The 21,729-nt window shown below is 36.5% G+C and overlaps 2 protein-coding genes across 5 annotated transcripts in view; both read right to left on the bottom strand.

Annotated features, from left to right (window-relative positions):
* The window catches only part of LOC142343261 (uncharacterized), a 158,683-nt gene that overhangs the window by 34,443 nt on the left and 102,511 nt on the right, over window positions 1–21,729 (bottom strand). For 3 of the 4 annotated variants that reach the window (XM_075395050.1, XM_075395049.1, XM_075395051.1), the window contains exons 19-25: window positions 18,086–18,369; window positions 12,255–12,379; window positions 11,803–11,829; window positions 9,295–9,527; window positions 7,570–7,694; window positions 6,937–7,223; window positions 6,098–6,525 (exon numbers count right to left, since the gene is read on the bottom strand). In XM_075395050.1, the coding sequence (XP_075251165.1) occupies window positions 6,098–6,525; window positions 6,937–7,223; window positions 7,570–7,694; window positions 9,295–9,527; window positions 11,803–11,829; window positions 12,255–12,379; window positions 18,086–18,369 (1,509 nt within the window). The remainder of the gene's footprint in view (window positions 1–6,097; window positions 6,526–6,936; window positions 7,224–7,569; window positions 7,695–9,294; window positions 9,528–11,802; window positions 11,830–12,254; window positions 12,380–18,085; window positions 18,370–21,729) is intronic. The other variant, XM_075395047.1, reaches the window with a different exon arrangement.
* The window catches only part of LOC142343262 (uncharacterized), a 225,840-nt gene that overhangs the window by 168,952 nt on the left and 35,159 nt on the right, over window positions 1–21,729 (bottom strand). The window lies entirely within an intron of this gene.

The following is a 21,729-nucleotide window of genomic DNA, read 5'->3' as shown; positions in this document are numbered from 1 at the left end:
AGTTTAAACTGGTATCTAGTAGATATTTGTTAAACACTTTGATACGTGGCACTCATAGGCATTTGTAACTAGTTGTTTTGAAGGAACCATAGTCTTGTAATAATTAGGACTGGGTAAAACTTAATCGTTTCTTTCGGTTTTCTGTTAATCAAAAGCGTACTTGTACAACTTTAGTAACTTCACAATACATCTCTAAGGATCAAAAATCATACTCAATCTAGCTTCAATTTATTGGATTTAAATTAGTTTGGTGACTAGTAAAGTAGTGATCAACCAATCAATAATTAGGTTAAGTTAGGTTAACGGACTGGAGGACAGCACCGAGTCCAGGACAACATCAAGACGATTAATTTCTCAGAGTATTAATTGGCCAAGCTCCTTCCAGGAGACCACATAGTGAAGCCACTCTGAGGGTAGGCCTGCCTGCTCGTAGAAGACTTGGCAAGTTAAGTTAACCCATGTAGTATGGAATGGTGAACCAAGTAGACAATTAAAAAGGTCTGCAGTAACCTGAAGTACCTGATGGGCAATGTCTTAACGTTCTATCAAGTTGGTTAATACTCGTCGGGTTGGGTTGTGGAGTGAACACCGACGAGCTCTTCACGTCATCTACTATTTATTTTAAGTATAATGGTTGATCGATTAATTAGAAACTGAATTGAGGACCTGGTATAATTCTCAAGCTTAGAGTCACCAATTTATTTCATTTTGTAAAGCATTTCTTAGAAGCTAAAATATCATATAACATAGAAAGGCATTACCAACATATTTTAATAACATTATTATTAGCAATTGACTACAGTTCTATAGCGCCTGAAAATACTTTCTTTAGGACTTGAACGGAGGGCCTGGTATAACCCTTCAGTCTAGTTAGGAGTAGTAGGTTTTGTGAAGTTACTATCCAGTCCAGTAGTTTTCTCTAAGATAGATTCTAGGAACAATTGTGGAATTGTGAATAGGGTAAAACCTCCACCCTAAATATTCAGATTCTATAGTAATCAGGGCTTACTTTCAACCAATAATATTATTTAGGGTGAGAAAACAAAATCATTAATCGACGCACTTTCCATTGAAATTTCAGGAGTTATCTACCACGATCTGAGATAGCGGCTCACAGTTAGAAACTTCGACCATGACAAAAACGAGAGCCGCGAGCGAATAACGTTCCAGAGGAAAAAGTTAAGCAAAAATCTTGTAAAAAAACACTACTGCATAAAATGATTTAAACATCGTTAGAAATTAATTAACAAGACAAATAACAACAATTTGATGTAGACATGTACCAGGAGAAGAGGGACGATAAAAAAACTCAGAGAACTAAAACTGCTATTAATGAACACAATTTCAGCTACTTTTTGCAAACGTTTTCGCATTTTTTTTTGTTTTCCAAAAAAAACCACTCAACAAAGCCTTCCTTGAACCCTGCATTTAGATAACGCAAAAGGCAAGAAATCAAGCGTGACAAATAAAATCATGCCAGCGAATAAAATGTTATAAAAAAGTAAAACAAAAAGAGCGTAGGGAAAGAAAACTAAAACCAAAATCGCCACAATATAGCTCCGCTCAGCTTAAGAATTTGCAGCTATGACAAAGAATCTTACTAGGGAGTAGTTTATTACTTGCCATGTCAAAGCGGTTCCATTTTGCTAGGTTATTAAGCCTTGTCGAATGAGGGTTAATAAGCCTACAAGTAGTTATACTAAATATAGATTTATAGAGTGAGTTTTGATACCTACAACAATGCAATCTTATGAGAGAGTGAAATATGTTCTTATGTCTGTAAACCGATTTGATACTATTTCATGGTTAACATAAGGTCTAATTTCAATTTCTTGTTTATTGTTTCACAACTTAAACCTAAAGTTTCGATTGAAAACAAAACTTTGCTGTACTTTTAGATGGAATTTTGGCAAACTGCCGACAGTTTTCCGCTGCTTAAAAGTCTGGTTGAGAGAATCTAATAAAACAAAAATCAAGAAGTCAAGGGTGGAAAAAATAATAAAACAGTAACATCAGGTAGCAGAAAAAGGATCTTTTCCGTTTGTGCCCCCCACCCATTATGATATGCGCCCCGCAGTTACAGAGCGCGTGCCATTACATGGTAAATCATTATGTAAAAATATGGCACGTGCGTCTGGGTATTGCAAATAATATGCTCCCACAAAGCTGGGGAGGGGCGCACAAACGGAAAAGATCGAAGAAAAATTAGCTGGCGAAACATCACTGTGGAAAAGACAAACGCGAAGAAAAATTAAATTACAAACTTTCTGTGAGTGCAAATTAAATGGCAAAACATCTACTGATTTATCTAACATATATATCTTTATTTGTTTTGACGGTCCACGAAGACTCCAAAGATACATAAATTTCATAAAGCAAGCAAATATAGTCAATTGCAGCAGGACTAACTCAGTGATCATCTTGTTCGGGGTTCAGGCATTCTGCAAAACTTCCTACTCAGAAAACAATAGACAAGCACATGAAAACCATTGGCAACCATTCAAAAGAACAACTTGCTGAGATACGAAAAATTAAAACTAACGATCGAATTAACTTCACAGGAATTGCTTTCAACTCAAATGACTGTCGGGGATTGGCTCTGGCTACAGCCAGCCTAAACTGAAGGAGGCTACACTAACTGTCATAAAAATTCGCAAAAAACCAACAGGACTAAAATAGCTACCACGTCCTTAATTTATAAGCAATTAAGTTTTCAGATGATCACTGACTTTGAACGAATTGCTCTCCAGCGACAGGCGGGCAACCTAATTTAGATCACATGAAACCATGAGAACCGCAATATAGCTCCTTTTAGCTTACAGCTTCGCAGCTATAAAAAACATAGCTGGCAGATTGCCAGAAAATAGCCGCAATAGATTCGTAGATCGGCAGTCTAAAAAAAAACAGTAAAAAATACAGACCAAAAAATTCGTCTTTTCATTGAAGGCTGATCTTTTATATTTTGATTAAAAATTTGTATAAGTTATTGCTGCCTCTATTAGCTGATCTCAAATAACCTTCATTTAGAGTGATACACACCCGTTTGACCTTATCTCTTTGAATTAAAGTAAATAAAAGTCAATTTCAAATTGAGGAAGTCATTTTTGAGAGTGAGGTAAGTCAAGTGTGACCAAAAATTTAATCACGCGCATGAACAAAAATCTCGCTCCACTAAGAGCGAAAAATGACGTCACACATGCAATTCAGTTGAAATTGCATGAACGAATGAACAAAAAGTGGCTGTGACGTCATATGGTCGTAACAAAAATCATGACGACGAAATAAAAAAACATAGCAGGACAAGTCCTGACGTACAATTCTAAGAATTTTCATTGACTAAACAGAAAAACTAGACCTAGAATGGACTATGAGTGAATTAAAAAAACCATTTTTTTTAAAAAAAAAATCAGATCAAAAAAATAAGAAAAAACGGAAAATCAATGTCAAAATGCCGCATGTGAACAAAAAACCCACTAGCGAGAAATGAAAAAATTTAATTCAAACAAAAACTAGGTCTAGAATGAGCTGTGAATGGATTGGGAAAACCATTTAGAAAAAAATCCGGTTCAAAAAATCGAAAAAACAGTAAAAATCAGAGTGAAATTGCCGCATGTGAACAAAAAACCACTAGCGTGAAAGCGAATTGTTGTTCAAACACCGTTTTCTCACTCAACTTTAAAATTATAGCGAGGAAAAATCACGCCGCAAAACCACTCGCTTTTTCGCTCCATTTTCTGTTTCGGCGTGACCAAAATAACTACTCCAATTTGACTTCAAAAATCATGAAAATGTGTGAACAGATCTTAAAAACATAGCCGGAAGAATTCCGGAAACGACTCGAAGTGAAAATCCATTTCAACGCCATCAAACTACTCATCAAACAAAACGTGCCGTCACTAATTTATGATCATCTTGAAACAAAGTCATGAAACAAAAAAGCAAAAACAATAAAATCGAATCTGTTAAAATATGATAAAAAAATCTGATCAAATTTTGTTATTATTGAGATCCCGAAAAAACTAACTCTGCTAAAATAACTTCATCAAAACAACTAGTACTTACAAAAACCACTTATGTGAATTTTGAAAAATAATACTTTAGGCTAAAATTATGAAAAAAAAACAACTTTCACTGAAAAACAGAAAAAGTTACCAAATTTTTTAATATTTCAAAAACATATGAATCCAAAGAAAAAATCCTTTCAGCCAATAGGGTATCCAGATGCTCGCAAGACAATAGGCAAGTCATAATAGGCAAAGAAACTTAGCTAAAATCAGACAAAAAAACGAAAAACCGCAAAAAAATTAAGAAAAATAGTTCCAATTTTCGCCATTTTTTTGTCATATTTCTCAACAAAAAAAAAGATTCTTACCCACAAAACTGTAACCAATTGTTATAAAAAATTTGCTCAATTAGAAGGGGTTTCTTCAATACCCATTTGAGCCAGTAACACAAAATAATCGTCAACAAAACGCAAATATTAGCCCGAAAATCAGCAAAATACATTAAAAACCTCCGAATTATCATAAAATTCATATTACTTTCCAGAAACCTTCAAACCACTACCGAAACCAGCCTAAAATTAAAACAAAATCTTAACCAAACATCTTAACCAAAACAACTGAAAAAAAACTGCTTTAAAATGCCGCACGTGAACAAAAAAACTTCGCTCGCTTAGAGAAAATTTTTTCACACATCAATTTCTCGCTCTCTCAAAAACAGCGGTATGAACAAAAACCACTCTCGTTTCGCTCCGCTCTTCACTTTTGTTCAGCGCCAAAATCACTCCAAATTTTTTCACGCGTTTCATTTCCCGCTTCAAAAATCACTCCAATAAAATTGATTTAAAAAACATAACCGACTAACGTCGGGCGAATTGCTCTCACACGACCGGCGAGCGGTTGGCTTGGTCAGTAGCTAGCCACGGGGGGGGGGGGGTGCACCGGGGGCTGATGGGGGCAGCACTGGGTGGGGGGGGGCAAAAGCGCGGTGGGGGGGGGGTGGAGCCAATAGTGGGGGTGGGGGGTCAACAAAGGGGGGGGGGGGGGTGTCAACCTCTAAGAACCGCCCTCACACCATAAGTATAAGTATAAGTCTCCAAGACAGTTTGAGCTGAAACAGACCTGAAAGGCTCTAAGAGCACATAATGCCCGCTGGGCGCTACCTGTTTATCCCGTTTTTGAGGACGAAAAGTCAAAAGCGTCAGACGAAAAATTGGTCAAGCGAAAAATCGCATAAAAAAAGACCGATAGGACTAATATAATTGCTACAAACTTCGTTTGAGAGCAATTAAAAAAGAACTTCTCCAATACTCCTCTTCGAGTCCTAAAAAAGACAGCGCCCCAATACAATTCAAATTCTTTGAATTATAAAAAAAACCAAGAGAAGTCCAATAATAGCCCCAGCTATCGCTGTGCGGCTATTAAACAGCGTATTGCATAACAGGTGAGACTTCGGTATCAAAAAAAACAAACAGTACTCACACGGGTTTTAATTTCATGAGAGCGAAACAAACCTGGGCTGGGGTGATGTTTTTCATCAACTGTTGCAATTTCAACAGTTGCATAACTTACGCCAGTGTGTAACCAGCTGATTAGGCTACTTTTCTTACAGGCAATTTGCTCTCTTTTTTCATATAGCAACAATGGAAAGGAGAGAGTGGCAGAACATAGTATTCAATTCTAAAAATTATCTAATTCTCCTCGGGCATTACCTGTTTGTTTAGCCTACAAGTTATGCAACCGTTGTAATTACATCAGAGTTGATTAAAAGATTAAATAGATGCATGACGGACACATTCTACACAACACAATTGGCTCTAAATTCTGTTGTAATTGACAGAGAATGCGACAAACGGTTAGTATTGTCAAACGATAACTTAGGACGCACCACAATAACTTTTCAATCCTAATTTCGTGATTACAAAGTGCTAGGGGGAGGGGGAAGGCGTTCTTATGAGTTTACCCGCATCCCACCTACCCCCCCCCCCCCGAACCTGCCGTATTCACTGCAATTATAACACGCTAACGACTCGTGTCATTTCAATATTTAATTTCACGAAGCATTATGAGATCAGTTACAGAAAATCAATACTCACTTGCTAAGTTCCTGCCAGTTAAATTTCTCGAAGCGTCTTTTCTTTTATACGCAGTCCTATTTCCAGACTTTTTCGCAGTTGTTGACCCAGCTGGGGTATTAGTATTTGCTGACGTCACATGAGAATGGCCAGACTGTTGTTGATGTTGTGAGTGATGGTGTTTGGATATTGCAACAGAAGTAGTAGCATTTGCAGCTGGATTAGCATCTTCGACCAGAGTGGTGTTCGAGTTGCCTGAAGTAGGACAGCCTGTAACTGAAGTTGTTCTCACATAAGTTGTGGATGCAGAAGAAGTTGCTGCAGTTGCTGAAGTAGATGTTGTTCCTGATCCTGCTGAAACTCCAGCCCCTCCCCCGGTTGCACTTTGCCCATTTGAGTTGTTGCCGCTACTGCTTCTTCTCTGATGTTGCTGCAAATTCTCAACAGACCTAAAAAACAGTTTCAAGTGCGACCCCTCCCCCCCCGCTTCGTGGTCATATAACCTATACCTCCCCTCCCACCTCCCAATGATGGTAATTATACCATAATGAGGGCTATAATTTCGTGGGGGGGCTTATAACGGGAATAGGAAGACCCGAATAAGCTAGAAGGCAATTAAACTCACTTTTCTACTGTTTTATGTTCTAATTTACATCACCATACTCTGATTCAACTAATAACACAGTACATTTTGAAATCGTTGATCGTATTGTACCGAATGCATCTTTCATAAATAAATATCTACAAAACATCATACAAAATTCATGGAGTGACAGTACGTCTACTGTATTCAATACAGAAAACTTAATTTTGCGCAATGGAATCTTTGATTCCCGGGTCCGACATGAAACTCTTCATACCTATGTCTGCCTCTCTGACTCGCGTTGCCACTGGTGATAGTGGTCAAATCAGAAACAGACACAGATGATCCAGTGTTATGGGGCGCTCCTTCCCCTCCGGAAACTCCTGCTCCAGATGGATTCGCCCCTCCAGTGACCTTGAGGTGATGATGATGGTGATGATGACTACTGTGGTGTTTCTTGGAGGAGGTGGTTCCAGCACTAGTGCTGCTTCTCTGCTGGTTAAGATGGCCTCGACTGGAACTACTGCCGGAGGAATAGCTCAAGATCTCTTTGGCAGATGTTTCCTACGCATAACAATACAATCAGATCAGTATCAAACAATAGCCAATTCGAAAGGAGGCTTTTACATACTGTTTCAGCACAACTTGGTCGATTAAAAAATAAAAATTAATCTCCACATCCCCTTTTCGAGTCGCAAAAATACAGTGCCTTATTAAAATCCAATTTCTTAGACTTGGAAAAGACCAAAAGAAGGCCAATGATAGCTCCGCTCAGCTATCGTTATCGCTGCTATTAAAAAGAGCCTATTCGATTCATAGAACAACGGCCCCACTGTCAACTATTAAGAACAGAGATGATTTCTAGAGACATACATAATAACAGTCTGCGAAAAAAACTTTGTAAGCTTACATGTATATTTGGGGGTGACTTGGGGTAGAATTTGGACCCAATTGGGTAGTTGGTGCTTTCTTCCCAGTAACGAATGCCGGGACTGAACTGAACTTCTAACTTGTATCGCTCCTCCGACTTCAGATCTGTTAAAACACAAAGCGCTTACAATAAGAGAACTGTCAAGCTAATCAGTTATGGTCTGCAAACTTGGCTTCACGTTACAGCTTATTGTAATAGAGCGAGAAAATAATATCATTTTACATGACAGACGACAAATAAAATTACATGATCGTCAGACCTCAAAGAACTTTGGACCTTTTCCGTTTGCGCCTCCCCCTAGTATCTTATGCACACCCGGTTAAAGAGCACGTGCCATTACATAACATAGCCGGCAGATTGCCGGAATAGCTGCGAAGGAATAGACCTGCGTGCCATATAATAGAGATAGAAACAGATGCAGATCTAAATTGAAAAAAAAATCGACGCCTCTCAAAAAAACGAGGTAAAAAACATTCAGCGATAAATTAATAAAGCTAGTTAAAATTCATTCCGCAGAAGCCTCTTATTAGGGACCTATACTGCACAAATGAATTCCTTTGACCTTAAACAAATTCAAACTAAACTTAAGTTTTAAAGTGCAAAAGTCATTTTATAGAGTGAGGTAAGTCACGTATGATCAAAATCTAATCACGCAAATAACCTAAAAACTTTTGCTAAAGCGAGTGAGAAATGACGTCACGCGCGCAAATGCCGTTAGTGAGAGGAAGAAGTCATTCAGAAAATTTGACTTTCAGCTTTGCTGTGTAAACAAATGTAAAACGAAAAAAGAGCGTCAGACGACGAAACAAAAAACATAGCAGGACAAGTCCTGACGTACAATTCAAAGAATTTTCATTGACTTAACAGAAAAACTAGACCTAGAATGGACTATGAGTGAACTGAGAAAACCATTTTAAAAAAATCAGATCAAAAAATAAGAAAAAAAAAACAAAAAATCAATGTCAAAATGCCGCATGTGAAGAAAAAAACCACTAGCGAGAAATGAAAATTTAATTCAAACAAAAAACTAGGCCTAGAGTGAGCTGTGAATGGATTGGGAAAACCATTTAGAAAAAAATCCGATCCAAAAAATCGAAAAAACAGTAAAAATCAGAGTGAAATTGCCGCATGTGAACAAAAAACCACTAGCGAGAAAGCGAATTTTTGTTCAAACACCGTTTTCTCACTCTACTTTAAATTTGGAGCGAAAAAATTTCACGCTGCAAAACCACTCGCTTTTTCGCTCCATTTCCTGTTTCGGCGTGACCAAAATCACTACTCCAATTTGACTTCAAAAATCATGAAAATGTGTGAACAGATCTTAAAAAAAAAGACAGCGCCCCAATACAATTCAAATTCTTTGAATTGTAAAAAACCAAGAGCACCGCAATATAGCTTCGCTCAGCTTACAGCTTCGCAGCTATAATAAATCATTATACACCCACTAAGCTGGGGGTACGGAAAAGACCCAAATTTCTATCTTCCATTATCCTGTCTATGTGAAGGAACTAGAGCGTTTCAGCACCAATCAAGGTGTCTATGGGCCGATGAGACTAATGGAAGTGTAATAACTATTAGAGATAGTTATAATAAATCACCCAGACGGAGGGTTGAGGGGTGGTGCTGTTTAAGTATTGCCACCGCACCTAACGTGTTAACAGGACATTAACATGCGTAAAGAAAACCCGTCAGTACGTAAGTAACCTTTAGTTGGGTCCTCGTACAACAAGAATACGAGATGTGAGAGGTAGTTGAGTTCAGTGACTGAAGAGAGGTACTTGTCAGCTGCTGCCCACTGCCTGTCAGTGTCTGTGTCCGGGTGGGGAAACAGACCTCCATACCTAATTATGTTGACTAGAGAGTGGATGTGACTCTCACTCGTGAAGTAGAGCCTTGTTCTCACCTGTCTGTTTGGGGTCAGAATGTTCTCGGAGTACCTGAAAACAACAAAAACAACACGAATCAATAAGTGTGACAATAGCGTAAATCCAGGTACTCGAAAATAATAAAATGCATCGAAACACCTGATTGTTATATATATATATATATATATATATATATATATATATATATATATATATATTTTAAAAATTGGCTGCATATAAGTTAATTGTTTAGTAATTCAAACTACTGAACTCGTATATTTATCAACCACCTGCCAGGTCAACATCGATTGTTGACAAAAAGCTGCTAATTTCTATCATTTTTTTGAGTAGCACTGTATGTTAATTCCACACCATTAATAGAATCTTTTCCGTTTGTCCTCCCCCCTCCCACCAATACGTTATGCACCCCCAGCTACAGAGCAGGTGTCATTGCATAGTAAAACTTTATGCAAAAATATGGCATATTCGTCTGGGGGTTTGCAAATATTAAGCACCCTTTAATATGGGGGGCACAAACCAAAAAGATTCGAATCTTTACTAGAGTTAGAAGTGATTCAATTTCAGCGTACATCAACTATGCAGTCATATTGCTAAAAAAAGCTGAAAACGAAGTTCACAACTACCGATGATAATATAATTTCAAACATCAATGTCATGCTATCTAGGAAGACATATCTAGGGACCCTGGAAAATACGAGAGTTGGCTGGAAAAACACCAGATTGAACATTTTCTACTGTGTACCCCTTGTTTATGAACATAGCCAAAAAATTGCCATAAAATAGCCGCAATAGCTTCATAGATCTGGTGTCTCAAAAAGAAGGTAAAACATAAACCGACAAATGTCGGAAGAACTGCTCTTGAACGACAGGCGAGGCAATTTAATTCAGGGGTTGTAGCCTAAACAATTTTTCTTTTTGGATGTAAAAAACGTGCGCTTAACGGCATTCGAACCATTGCCCTCCCGATCCCTAGGAACCCGCGCTACCCACTGCGCTATGAGTCACTTATTTTAACTATATTGCAACCTATTATATATTAGCAACAAGCTTTACTTCGGAGTGAGAGCAATGGAGATAGCTCAAAAATGATGAACGAAAGCGTAAAAAAGTCATTTGAGAAGTCAAAGAATGTTCTAGAAGAAAAGCGCAAAATTGTCAAGCAAAAAATTTGCATAAAAATAAAAAGACACACACGTTTACAATAATTGCTATGAACTTCGTTCAGGACCAATTAAAAAGGCAGACCAAAACAAACTTATTCTTTTCATTAAGGGCTGAGATGTTAAATTTTGATTAAGAACCTGTATAACTTATTGCTATTTCTATTAGCTGCTCTTAAATAACTTTCAATTAGAGTGACAAGCACTCATTTGACCTTATCTCTTTGAATTAATGCACAGAAAAGTCAACTTCAGAGTGAGAAAGTCATTTTTGAGAGTGTGGTAAGTCAAGTGTAACCAAAAATTTAATAACGCGAATGAACAAAAAAAACTAGCTCCACTAAGAGTGAAAAATGACGTCACGCACGCAATCGGTTGAAATTGCAACGAACGAACAAAAAGCAGATTTGACGTGATTCTGACGTCATATGGTCGTAACAAGAATCTTGACGACGAAATAAATAAAAAAACATAGCAGGACAAGTCCTGACGTACAATTCAAAGAATTTTCATTGGCTAAACAAAAATCTAGACCAGCAATGAACTATGAATGGATTGGGACAACTATTTAGAAAAAAAATCCGATCCAAAAAATCGAAAAAATAGTAAGTGAAATTGCCGCATGTGAACAAAAAACCACTAGCGAGAAAGCAAATTTTTGTTCAGACACCGTTTTCTCAGTCTACCTCAAAATTAGAGCGAAAAAAATTCACGCCGCAAAACCACTCGCTTTTTCGCTCCACTTCCTGTTTCGACGTGACCAAAATCACCACTCCAATTTGACTTCCAAAATCATCTGATTCAAAAATTATCAAATGTGTGAACAGATCTTAAAAAAAAGACAGCGCCCCAATACAATTCAAATTCTTTGAATTGTAAAAACCAAGAGAAGGCCAATAATAGCCTCAGCTATCGCTTCGCGGTTATTAAAATAACTTGCGCTTCAATCTTATGCTGAGATGATTCGAAAACAAATGATAATCTATCGCTTGGTTGGTTATAAATTAAATTGTATTGAATTGGGAACAATTAATAGATGAATGAATTGAGAAGGACAAGGACACGTGACTCGAGTTACAGTACACGATTGATTTGTTTAGTGATAAAAGATGTTAAAATGCAGAAGTCACCCAATGGTCTCTCTCTACTCTCCGTTTTTCACTCACCTTTCGCGGCAGCACACAGTACAATGCATAAAATAACAAAACAGCACTAGTTTCGCTTGGAACAGAAAAGAATTAGCAACAAAAATTCGTTGCAACCGATCAGTTTTGCGATTCTAAGAAGCTTGACCAATCAAACATCATTTCTTGAAGCAACAAAAACACGTTACAGGCTTTCGTTAACTAATCTATTCTGTTTAGTTAACTAACTAAACAGAATAGATCCGATATTATAATTGTTCATTATATCGGATCTATTCTGTTTCGACCGACCCCCCCCCCCCCCCCCCAGCTTAGTGAGCATAAATCTTTTATGACCCCCAGGCCCACGAGCGATTTTCTTACATAGTAACGTGCTATATAACAACATATAATTTGTAACTGGGGTCATAAAAAACACTAGGGGGGGGGGGCAGAATAGATCCATTACATTTAACGACGAAGTGGATACTGACTTTGGGTGGAGTCTGTAGGCGGATTGGTCGAGGTTGCGGTGGAGGTCACATCGTATCTTCCTCAGCAGAGGTGTGCACAGTTTGAGAGCTATTCTGAACTTTTCATTCCCACTCATACCATACTCCTAAAACCGCCAAAAATACCAATACATCAGCAATTTATGATTGGCACAAGGAAAAAAAATATGTAAATAATTCGGATGCCTTTCTATAATTTTCTTTTCTTTTTATCCTACGGGAAGTATTCCTTTACAAAATTAATCATTAGGCGGATTTTTCACGCTCTCCTACGAAGGATTGACGAGGGGGAGTAAGGGGGAGGCGCAGCGGGGTGTCGAACTAATAAACGCTCCTCGCATCATAAATTAATGTCTCTTCAACCGTTTTGGTAAATCGCATACTTTGAGACTAGAAAGGCTCTGAAAGAGCTAATCATCTGTTCTTCTCATTTTCGAGCGAGGACGAATGTCAAATGGTCAGACAAAAACCGAAAAAAAAATTCGGACGAAAAGTCGGCAGTACGTAAAATCGCATTAAAAAGACATTCGATTGATTGATATGTTAGCATTTCTTGTTGTTCAGACTCACTATAGTGGGGGAGGAGCTATATGCTCAGCTGTTTTTTTTTCAGTCAATTTTCGCCGATCGATATATTTTTTGATGGTGAAAACTTGTCCAAGCGTAGAATATCACACTAATAAGATTCGATTGAAATTACTTTTTTCCCAGGAAATACGGAGACTTAAAATTTTGTGAACGTTAGCCTCATTTCCGTTGTTTTGTTCACATTTTTGATAATTTTTGCCACAAATTGTATCAATTTTTCATAAAAAACATGATAAATTTTTTAACAAACATGATAAAATAGTCTCATTGGATTTATGTTTGAAGACAAAAGAGTGGCAGAATTGCTAAAATGTTGGCTAAATTTTTGAAGACCCAAAATTTATTCATAAAAAAATGTCACCAAATATGCATCTTTAGGCCGCTTTTTCCACATTGACCGACAGTGCCCAAAAAAAGCTGACATAACCTTAAATTACTCAGAGGATTGCTCTATTTTACCTCCGACCCCTAGGAAAGTGTTTTAGAACTAAAACTTAGCCAGCCTTTCGCTGATTTAAATCATTATTTACCGAAAATAGTATAAATTAATTTTGATACATTAAGATTTTCGCCTGCCAAATATAACTGCCAATAGAAAAGCAATTTTTGGCTCCATCCCTATTTTCTCAATGAAAAACGATTCGGATTGTAATTGGGATCTACACTTTTTAAAATAATGTTTGAATTTGTTATCATCCCAATTACAAACAAGGCCGTTTTCATCTAGAGGTTCAATTAACGAGAGGATCCGTACAAGTTCAAATGAGGCGCGATGAAAAAATATTGTGTTTTCTGAGTAAAACCAAGGGTTTTTCTGGCTCCGATAGTTTTTTTTCTTAAATTTTTCAAGAATTCTTGAGTCTTGCCAGCATTTGCTGTCATTTTGTAATCTCATAACAGTCTAACGAGAATTAGTCAAAAGTCTAATACAATATCTATGAAGGAAGTATCTAATGGCTTCAGTTGATACCTAATGGTGTCTTTGCCAATATAACTCAATAATTGTCCAAAAATATCAACAATTTTATTTTCAATCCTGTTTTTTTTCATCAAATTAGCTAAAATCTCAGTCCTAATTTTGCCTATTAGTTATTACAAAACACTTGGAACAACTATTTGTTTCATTGGTCCAGAAGCAACAACAAGACTCGTTCTGGTCTACTTTTTGTATTTGTAAAGCCAAGAATCATAAGAATTATAATTAGGCGGCTCCATTTTTCAAACTTTTTCGATTTTTTGTAATGGTAATTACAGACCAGAATGATTTCAAGCTAAAGCTCAATTACATACAGACAAAACTGACGTGCAAATGGGAGCCCATGAACATCCCATGAACAAAGCGTATGTTTTTGACTAACACTTCAGCCTGAAATCTTTGTTTTTTTGTAGTCTCAATGATGTCAGGTTCAATTGATTTTGTAAGCAGTAAAACTGATTATTATCTATTTGCAAAGGTCTGGCTTTAAAAAAATTGTTTACACGCTTCGCCAATTTTTCATCTAAATTCTGCCACTTGGTAACATAGTCTCAGCAACGAGAGAGCTGGCAAATAGTTTTGGCTGTTTCACTATTTAAAAGATAACTTTTTGGCTTGGATGCTTAGAGTTTTTGTAGCTTTCTTGACTTTTCGATAATTTTAAATTTTGGGGATTATTGTTTGCTGTTCTTTCGATCATCACATTAAAAGCAAAGCACACATCACATCAATGGCATTTAGAAAGAAAGCTCATTTGCTCATACCTAATGTTATTATTGAATAGATTGATTTGAAAGGCTTCGGTACCTTTTCGCCCAAAATTTAATTGACTTTTTGATTTCTGAATGTATTTGCTATTTTTGCAATAATGACATTCTGATTAAATAACTCCTTCAATAGCTTCCTAAGGACTAATAATTGAAGCAATTCAATGATTTCAGTTGAAAGTTAATGGTTTTCATGACTTTAATATCTAATCAAGCAAATGTGCTTAGAACGTTGGCTAAAGAGAGTGAGAAATGACGTCACGCTCTCAAATTCCATTAATGGGAGGAAGAAGTCATTCAGAAAATTTGAATTTTTCAGCTTTGCTGTGTGAACAAATGGTAAAATGAAAAAGAGCGTCAGACGACGAAACAAAAGAACATAGCAAAAGTCCTGACATACAATTCAAACAACTTTAATTCGCTAAATAAAAAAACTAGACCTAGAATGGACAATGATTAGATTAGAAAAACAATAAACAAAAAAAATCAGGCCCAAAAAAAAAAACAAAAACAATGTCAAAAGGCCGCATGTAAACAAAACACTCGCGAGAAAGCAAATTTTGTTCAAACATCACACTACTTTAAAATTAATGCAAAAAAATTGACGCCGCAAAACCACTCGATTTTTTGCTACACTTACTGTTTCGGCGTGACCAAAATCATCACTCCAATTTGACTTCAAAAATCATGAAAATGTGTGAACAGGTCTTTAAAAAAAGACAGCGCCCCAATAAAAAAATTCTTCGAAATGTAAAAAGCAAAAGCAATGCAATATAGCTCCGCTCAGCTTACAGCTTCGCAGCTATGGAAAAAGCACGCCAAATAACAATTCTGGTGAAATGCAAGTCAATTCATTTCGTTAAATTTTTATCTGATGCTATTTTGAATTCGTAATATTGATTTGAAGTACTTTTTTAAATAATAGATAGACATGAGTTTTGGTCGTAATTAAGGGTTGTTGTTTTTAATTGATTGTGTTGTTTGTTTCGTCTCTTCGTCACCTAAAGAGGCAGGAATAATCGGTCCTCTATTGATGCATTATTTATTTCGTTCAGTGGTTTGAGTTTCAAGTGATATTTAAAAGGGATACAATAATATTTTCGATTAAAATATGAATTTTGAAAGTTTTCCATCTCTGCTTCATTGGAAAGACAATTAAGTCAAAAAAGTAGTTGAGCGGGGTCGGAAAATCACGTGCGAACGCACGTTACTGAGCCTCCTTCTCAGCGCACAGATTAAGATAGCCATTCAAGTAATAGTCACTTGACTCTGCTTGAAGTCACTGAGAACTTCTGGCGTTTATCGAGAACCGCGAACCGGTTCGAGATATAATGTCAAAATTTCGAATTGACTTATGCAGAGTCAGGTAACCATTTTGAAACAAGCACTGTACAAGTTCAGTCGGAAGCTTTGCGGAAGTGATTTTAACCGATTAAACAATCAAAAAAGGAGTTTTCTCCCGATTTATGAAAAAGAGAATCACGTTCGCAGACAAATGGCTATTTTTTTCCAAAGCACTATAGGAACAAAAAAATCTCAATTTCGTTGTTCTTTGATTTTTGTTTGATATAAAATAAAGCCAATTGTTCCTGAAAAAGAATGACCGATGATGATTCCATTCTTGCAAAAACAACATGTGACAAGATTCAATGGTTGAAGTATCTGTGGAAAAGGTGGATTCAAGTTAAAAAAAGGGAAGACCCAGAATTTTTTGGGAAATCTATGGATATGATTTTCGCGAGGAGTCTTGACCTAGCCGACCAATACCTTTGTCAATTCATAAAAGGAATCTTTTCCGTTTTTCCGTCCCCCAGGAAATTTTTCCGTTTTTGAAAGCCCCCCCCCCCACACACACACACCCCACCCATCAATACTCTCATCCTCCTGTAAAACAGTAACAACATAATTAACTTTACATAATGAAAAATCCAAAATCAAAATCCTGTTAGGAGAAAGAATTATATGCACCAACAAGCAGTGGCAAAAAACGAAAAAATTCAAGAAATTCGAATAGATAAAGGGGAAGAAGATCACCCAAGCACTCTCTACAATATTGCAATGATGATTCAAATATATATCAACGAAGGTGTCGATAACACAATCAAAATAATGGAGGACAATGATTTTCATGGTTTTCGTAAATCTCTTGATAAAAAAATGAAAAACTTAATATCAAGTGGCCACTGTACTCCTCAAGACAAGCAGAAAGTATTACTGAACAAATGGAACAAGAACTATGCGAAAAAATCTTCTTGGATGGAATGAACCAAACAGTTTATTTCTTAGTTAGTAAGCATTTTGCTCTCAGAAGTCGAGAACACCATGATTTACGCCACGGAATTTCTCAACTGGTGGATCACACTGTCCTGATGAAATCATCGAAAAGTACTCTAAAAAATTCAACAGAAATCCAAATCGTTTTATGGTAGACCACGAGAAAACGAAAGCAAAAAAACTGGTTCCGCAACCAAGCAATTGGTGTAAACACTCTGGCTTCCATCATTCCAAATATTGCAAAAAAGCAGGTTGGGATACTACGAAATGATGGAGTGGTCATTCTTTGAGAGCTTCTGCCATTACCGCTTTATATGATCATGGATTTGGTGATAATTCCGTAAAAAAATTCAAGGGCCACAGATCAGACTTCGCAGTTCGCGAATATCAGAGATCGGAGAAACGCAAAAGGCAAACAGGTGAGATTCTCTCACGACCAGCTAAAGAAGCCCGTGTAACGCTTCCATAGGAGGATATCATTGAGTAAGATGCAGAGTTAGATTTGGCAATGAGCCAAATCGTTGAAAAAGATGGATTTGAAAGCGATTCAACAATTGAATACGAGATGTCTCAAATTGACATACCAAACAAGTTTTCATTTACTGGAGCTGTATTTAATAAATGTACAATTAATTTTAAATCAATAACGCTTTTTAGATTTTTTGGAGTCAATTTTTAAAAATTTCAACTTCTGGCTAAGTATATAGGAACTTCTGGCATTTCGATTTTTGGCATTGTAAAACTTGCACGCGCGTGTTTTAAAGCCCATTCGTGTTTCTCAGGGGTTATTGTGTGAAAACCTCAACTGTTAATATTACCATACATATGTTATTGTCGCAAAATTAATGTTCGAAGAAACCGACTAGATCACTGCGATCTAATGCACCACAGCGATAAAGAGCCAGTTGAAAGGAAATGGAATCTGGTCCCATATCACATTTAAAATATGAGTTAACTAAAGGGAAGAGCCCACTTCTCCGCAGTTTCGACGCTTCGCGCTCCTCTCGGACGAATAAACCTCTAACAGAACTTAACATAGTGCCATTGCGCTTCAGAGTTTTTCTCATTATTTGAAAATTTTTTAATAAGTTAAAATCGCATTGAAAAAATACCAACAGAGCCCAATTAATGGCCACAACTTGTCAAGTTGATTGATTTTCAACGCAATCAAGCTTATGTTAGAACACATAGAATACAATCTGACAGACCTGTGGGACTATGACGTCAGCAAGAGCCTTGGAGGCAGCGTACAACTCATCTCTATTTGGCAATGGCAAGTGCGAGTTGTGCAGGGCATCGTACTTTATACAGTCGTAGATGTCAGGGATCTTAGAGATATCAAAACATGCCACCATATTCGCACCAAGTCCACCTTTGGACCCCTCTTCTCCGCTAATCACAGCACTGGATCGACTAGCTTTGAAATCTTTCTCCAATTTATTCCATCGTCTGGCCATCATTTCAAATGTCTCGTTGTTGTACAAGCTCAGACCTACACAAATTCACACACACATAAATATCTTACTTTTTTGTGCTTTCCCGTGAAAAAATGACCCTTCTTCCGTCAACTTAGCCTATGAGCGTATCTAGCTAATATTTTTGTGCATTTATAATGACATACATCAATTGCATCGCCATTCCTAGTTATTAGATTAAAAACCCCTCTCATCAGGTAAAAATAGAAAAGTTCTTCGCAAAGCTTATCAAAAAATTAACAGAAAAACAAACATACCCGGCAGATTGCCGGAAAATAGCCGCCGTTGATTCCACTAAGCATGATTGGGATTGAAATAACAGAAGATATTGAAAAAAAAAAGATTTTTGTACAAAAACATTTTTTAAGTCCGATTTATTTTGATGGCATTTCGTAGTTGAACATGCTTTTGTTTCTTAGAGAGAGGCTACAGGGGCTACTATCAATAACAATAAGCATTAGAGATGGTAAATAAAACTTATAGGAACGACGTTCAAATAGCGGGCATCTAAAATTGGGCTTTATGGGTTTATCCCGTTTCTATTTCTGACATCCATTTTTGTACTAACTCTGTTCATTTTGAATTGCTTTGCTGAGCAACTGATGTTCAAAATCACTTTTAGCAGAATGAGAGAAGAGAGAAACTAGCCTAGAGAAGTCAAAAAGATTTCACGCAAAATGTTGAAAAGGCGGCAAAATGAGGTAAAGCGAAACATTTTTTTATTCGACGAAGTAAAAAAACATAGCAGGACAAGTCCTGAAACAAAATGCAAGTAATTGAATGAAAAACAGATCTAATGAACATGACCAGCAGATCAATTGAACAATCCTAGCCAACAAGACAAAATCTCAAAAGTTGAGAAACTAAAAGAATCAAACAAACTAACCAAAAATAAACGATCATTGCTAAAACCCTTGAAGCTTTTAACTTGAAGGCCATATATGACTCATTTCAAAATACTCATTAACTTACGCATAAACCTTGAAAGAGATGAATCTGCCACTAAAATAGATAAACTGGACAAATGACAAATGCATCAAGAAACTGAGAAGAGAAAAATTTCCAAGAAGAAAATTTCCAAAAATAGGGCTATAAAAAAGTCAAAACATTTTTTGATTCTGGAGTTCTGTTTTGTAAACCGTCTACAACGTTCAAAAAGTTTCGTTGGCCAGTAAAGATAGTTAGAGAGGGACAAAAAAAATCGAAAAATTTGAAAACAAACGAAAATTTTAAATTGGAAGCTTTATTTAAAAAATTCCCTACAATTGCGAAATTAAAAAATAGGAAACTATTTTTTTGCCCCTAGAAATTATGTAGTAACATACTAGCAAACCCTATAGGAGGTTCCCTGGCCGCTGAATAAAAATTTCAAAAATTTAAAGAAAAAAATTGCAACTTTATCAAAAAATTGGTCAAAGATATAAAATGTTGAATACCATTCCATGGCCAAAAAATATTTTCACTAAACTGTTAGCAAACCCTAGATGAGGTTTCTTGCCCCCTGGTCCTGGAAAACTTAAATAATGACAATAAATGTCAGAAAATTTGAAAAAAAAACAAGTTTGATTTAAAAAAATTGGTAAAATTCATGAAGTTTAAAATGTTTAAAACCACTTCATTACCACTAGAAACTATGCAATAACCCATTATTAAACCCCAGAGGAACTTTTTTGACATCAAAGTCTGAAACAACTCAAAAAATGACGAAAATTTTCAATGAATTTGAAAAAATTAGTATAAATTACCGTGTTTATGTTTGGAGTGGCAATAGATATAGCGCTTAAAGTGACCGTAAAAAGCAATTACGTCTTGCAAAGGACCTCTATCAACTATAATAAACCTCAATTTCAGACTGGTCTAACAAAAAATCCAAAAAACGACAAAGTGCTAAAAATTTCATTATTTTAGGCTCAAAAACTCCCAAAAATGACCTTTTAACCTTGAATTACGGCCTTCCCAGTAGCTTCACCACTCTGAGTACTTGAGGGATTACTAAACGCGGGCCTCTACTGAAACTTTATGCCCGCTGAGCTTTACCTGTTTATCCCGTTTTGAAAGCTCAAAGTCATGAGAACAGGTGTGAAAACATCTTACAAAAATAAAAAAAGACAAATACAATCCAATTCTTGGAATCTTGGAATATAAAAAATAGGAGCGCTATAATAGCCGGCTGAGAAGATGAGGGCGGCTATTAATCAAGCAAACATAATCGACCAAAGCAAGACAAATCGCTCTCGAAAGACAGGCGTGCGGGGTATATTAAGCATTATGGCCGACAATGACGATATCACAGACTATTATTCACCACTTCAAAGACTAACATAGCCAACAAATTGCCGGAAAAAAGCCACCGTTGACGCGCTTGATGCACATTGGGATTGAAACAGGAAAAAAAAGAAGAGATAGAAATTGGCCGATTTTTTTGATTTTTTTTCGGTGTCAAAAGTTCTTATTTGTGGTTTAGTTTCAGTTAGGTTCTTAAACTATAATTAATTCAGCTTCTAAACTGAATGCTAAAATCAGTTAGCAATCACTCTAATGAACTTTGATAAACTGATGCACTATGACTTAATGAACGGGCTTTATCGAATTATCCCGTTTCTTTTGATTTTGCTCTTTTGACATTGACCGTATTCACATTACGTAATTCAATGCGTGAAAGAATTTAAATCCATTCAGTTGAAACAGCGAGTGAGGTAAGTCAGAAGTCAAGCGTGAAAATCGTGACTTATGAAAAAGGAGAGCACCCAAATAATAGCCATTGAGAGGCTGACAGAGGCTATTAAAAATGGATACGGAAACTAATTTTGGGGGAATTTTGATAGCAATTTTATTAGAAAACCATAGTGAACTAAGTCAGCAGCTAAATTCTGAATAATAACAATTTGGACCACGCAAAAATCATAGAGCAAAGCGTGAAAAAGTTACTAAAAATCAAATAGTCAGACGAAAAATCGTTAAAGTAAAATATCGTAGAGAAAACAAAAACCGAAATGAGTCGAAACGTTTGGCAATGAAAACTATCCAACTAATCTTTTCAAAAACAGACATATTGCAGTAAAAACAAAAATAACAAAAGCAAAATTGATCGCCGAATACTACTCTAGAAAGTGTTTTTTCATGATGCAGACTAAGGTTTTTCTAAATATTCACTTTTGATTGGTGATGAAGGTGGTCAAGTGGGCTGGGCGGTATGTTGGGAGGCGAGAAAGATAATGGGTAGGAGCAGTGAAGTAGTTTGCAGTCAGGAGGGACTGCTACAGTGCCATAATTTCTCAAACATAGGCGACAACTTGCCAGAAAATAGCCACAATGGACGCTTGTGGCCTTCCATGAATTGAAACAACTAATGAAATAAGATAGACAGATTGACCACC

The sequence above is a fragment of the Convolutriloba macropyga genome, chromosome 7 (genome assembly GCF_964194025.1).
Source record: "Convolutriloba macropyga chromosome 7, txConMacr16.3, whole genome shotgun sequence".
Lineage (NCBI taxonomy): Eukaryota > Metazoa > Xenacoelomorpha > Acoela > Convolutidae > Convolutriloba > Convolutriloba macropyga.
Note: the sequence above shows the minus strand (reverse complement) of the source record. Positions and strands in the feature narration are given on the sequence as shown.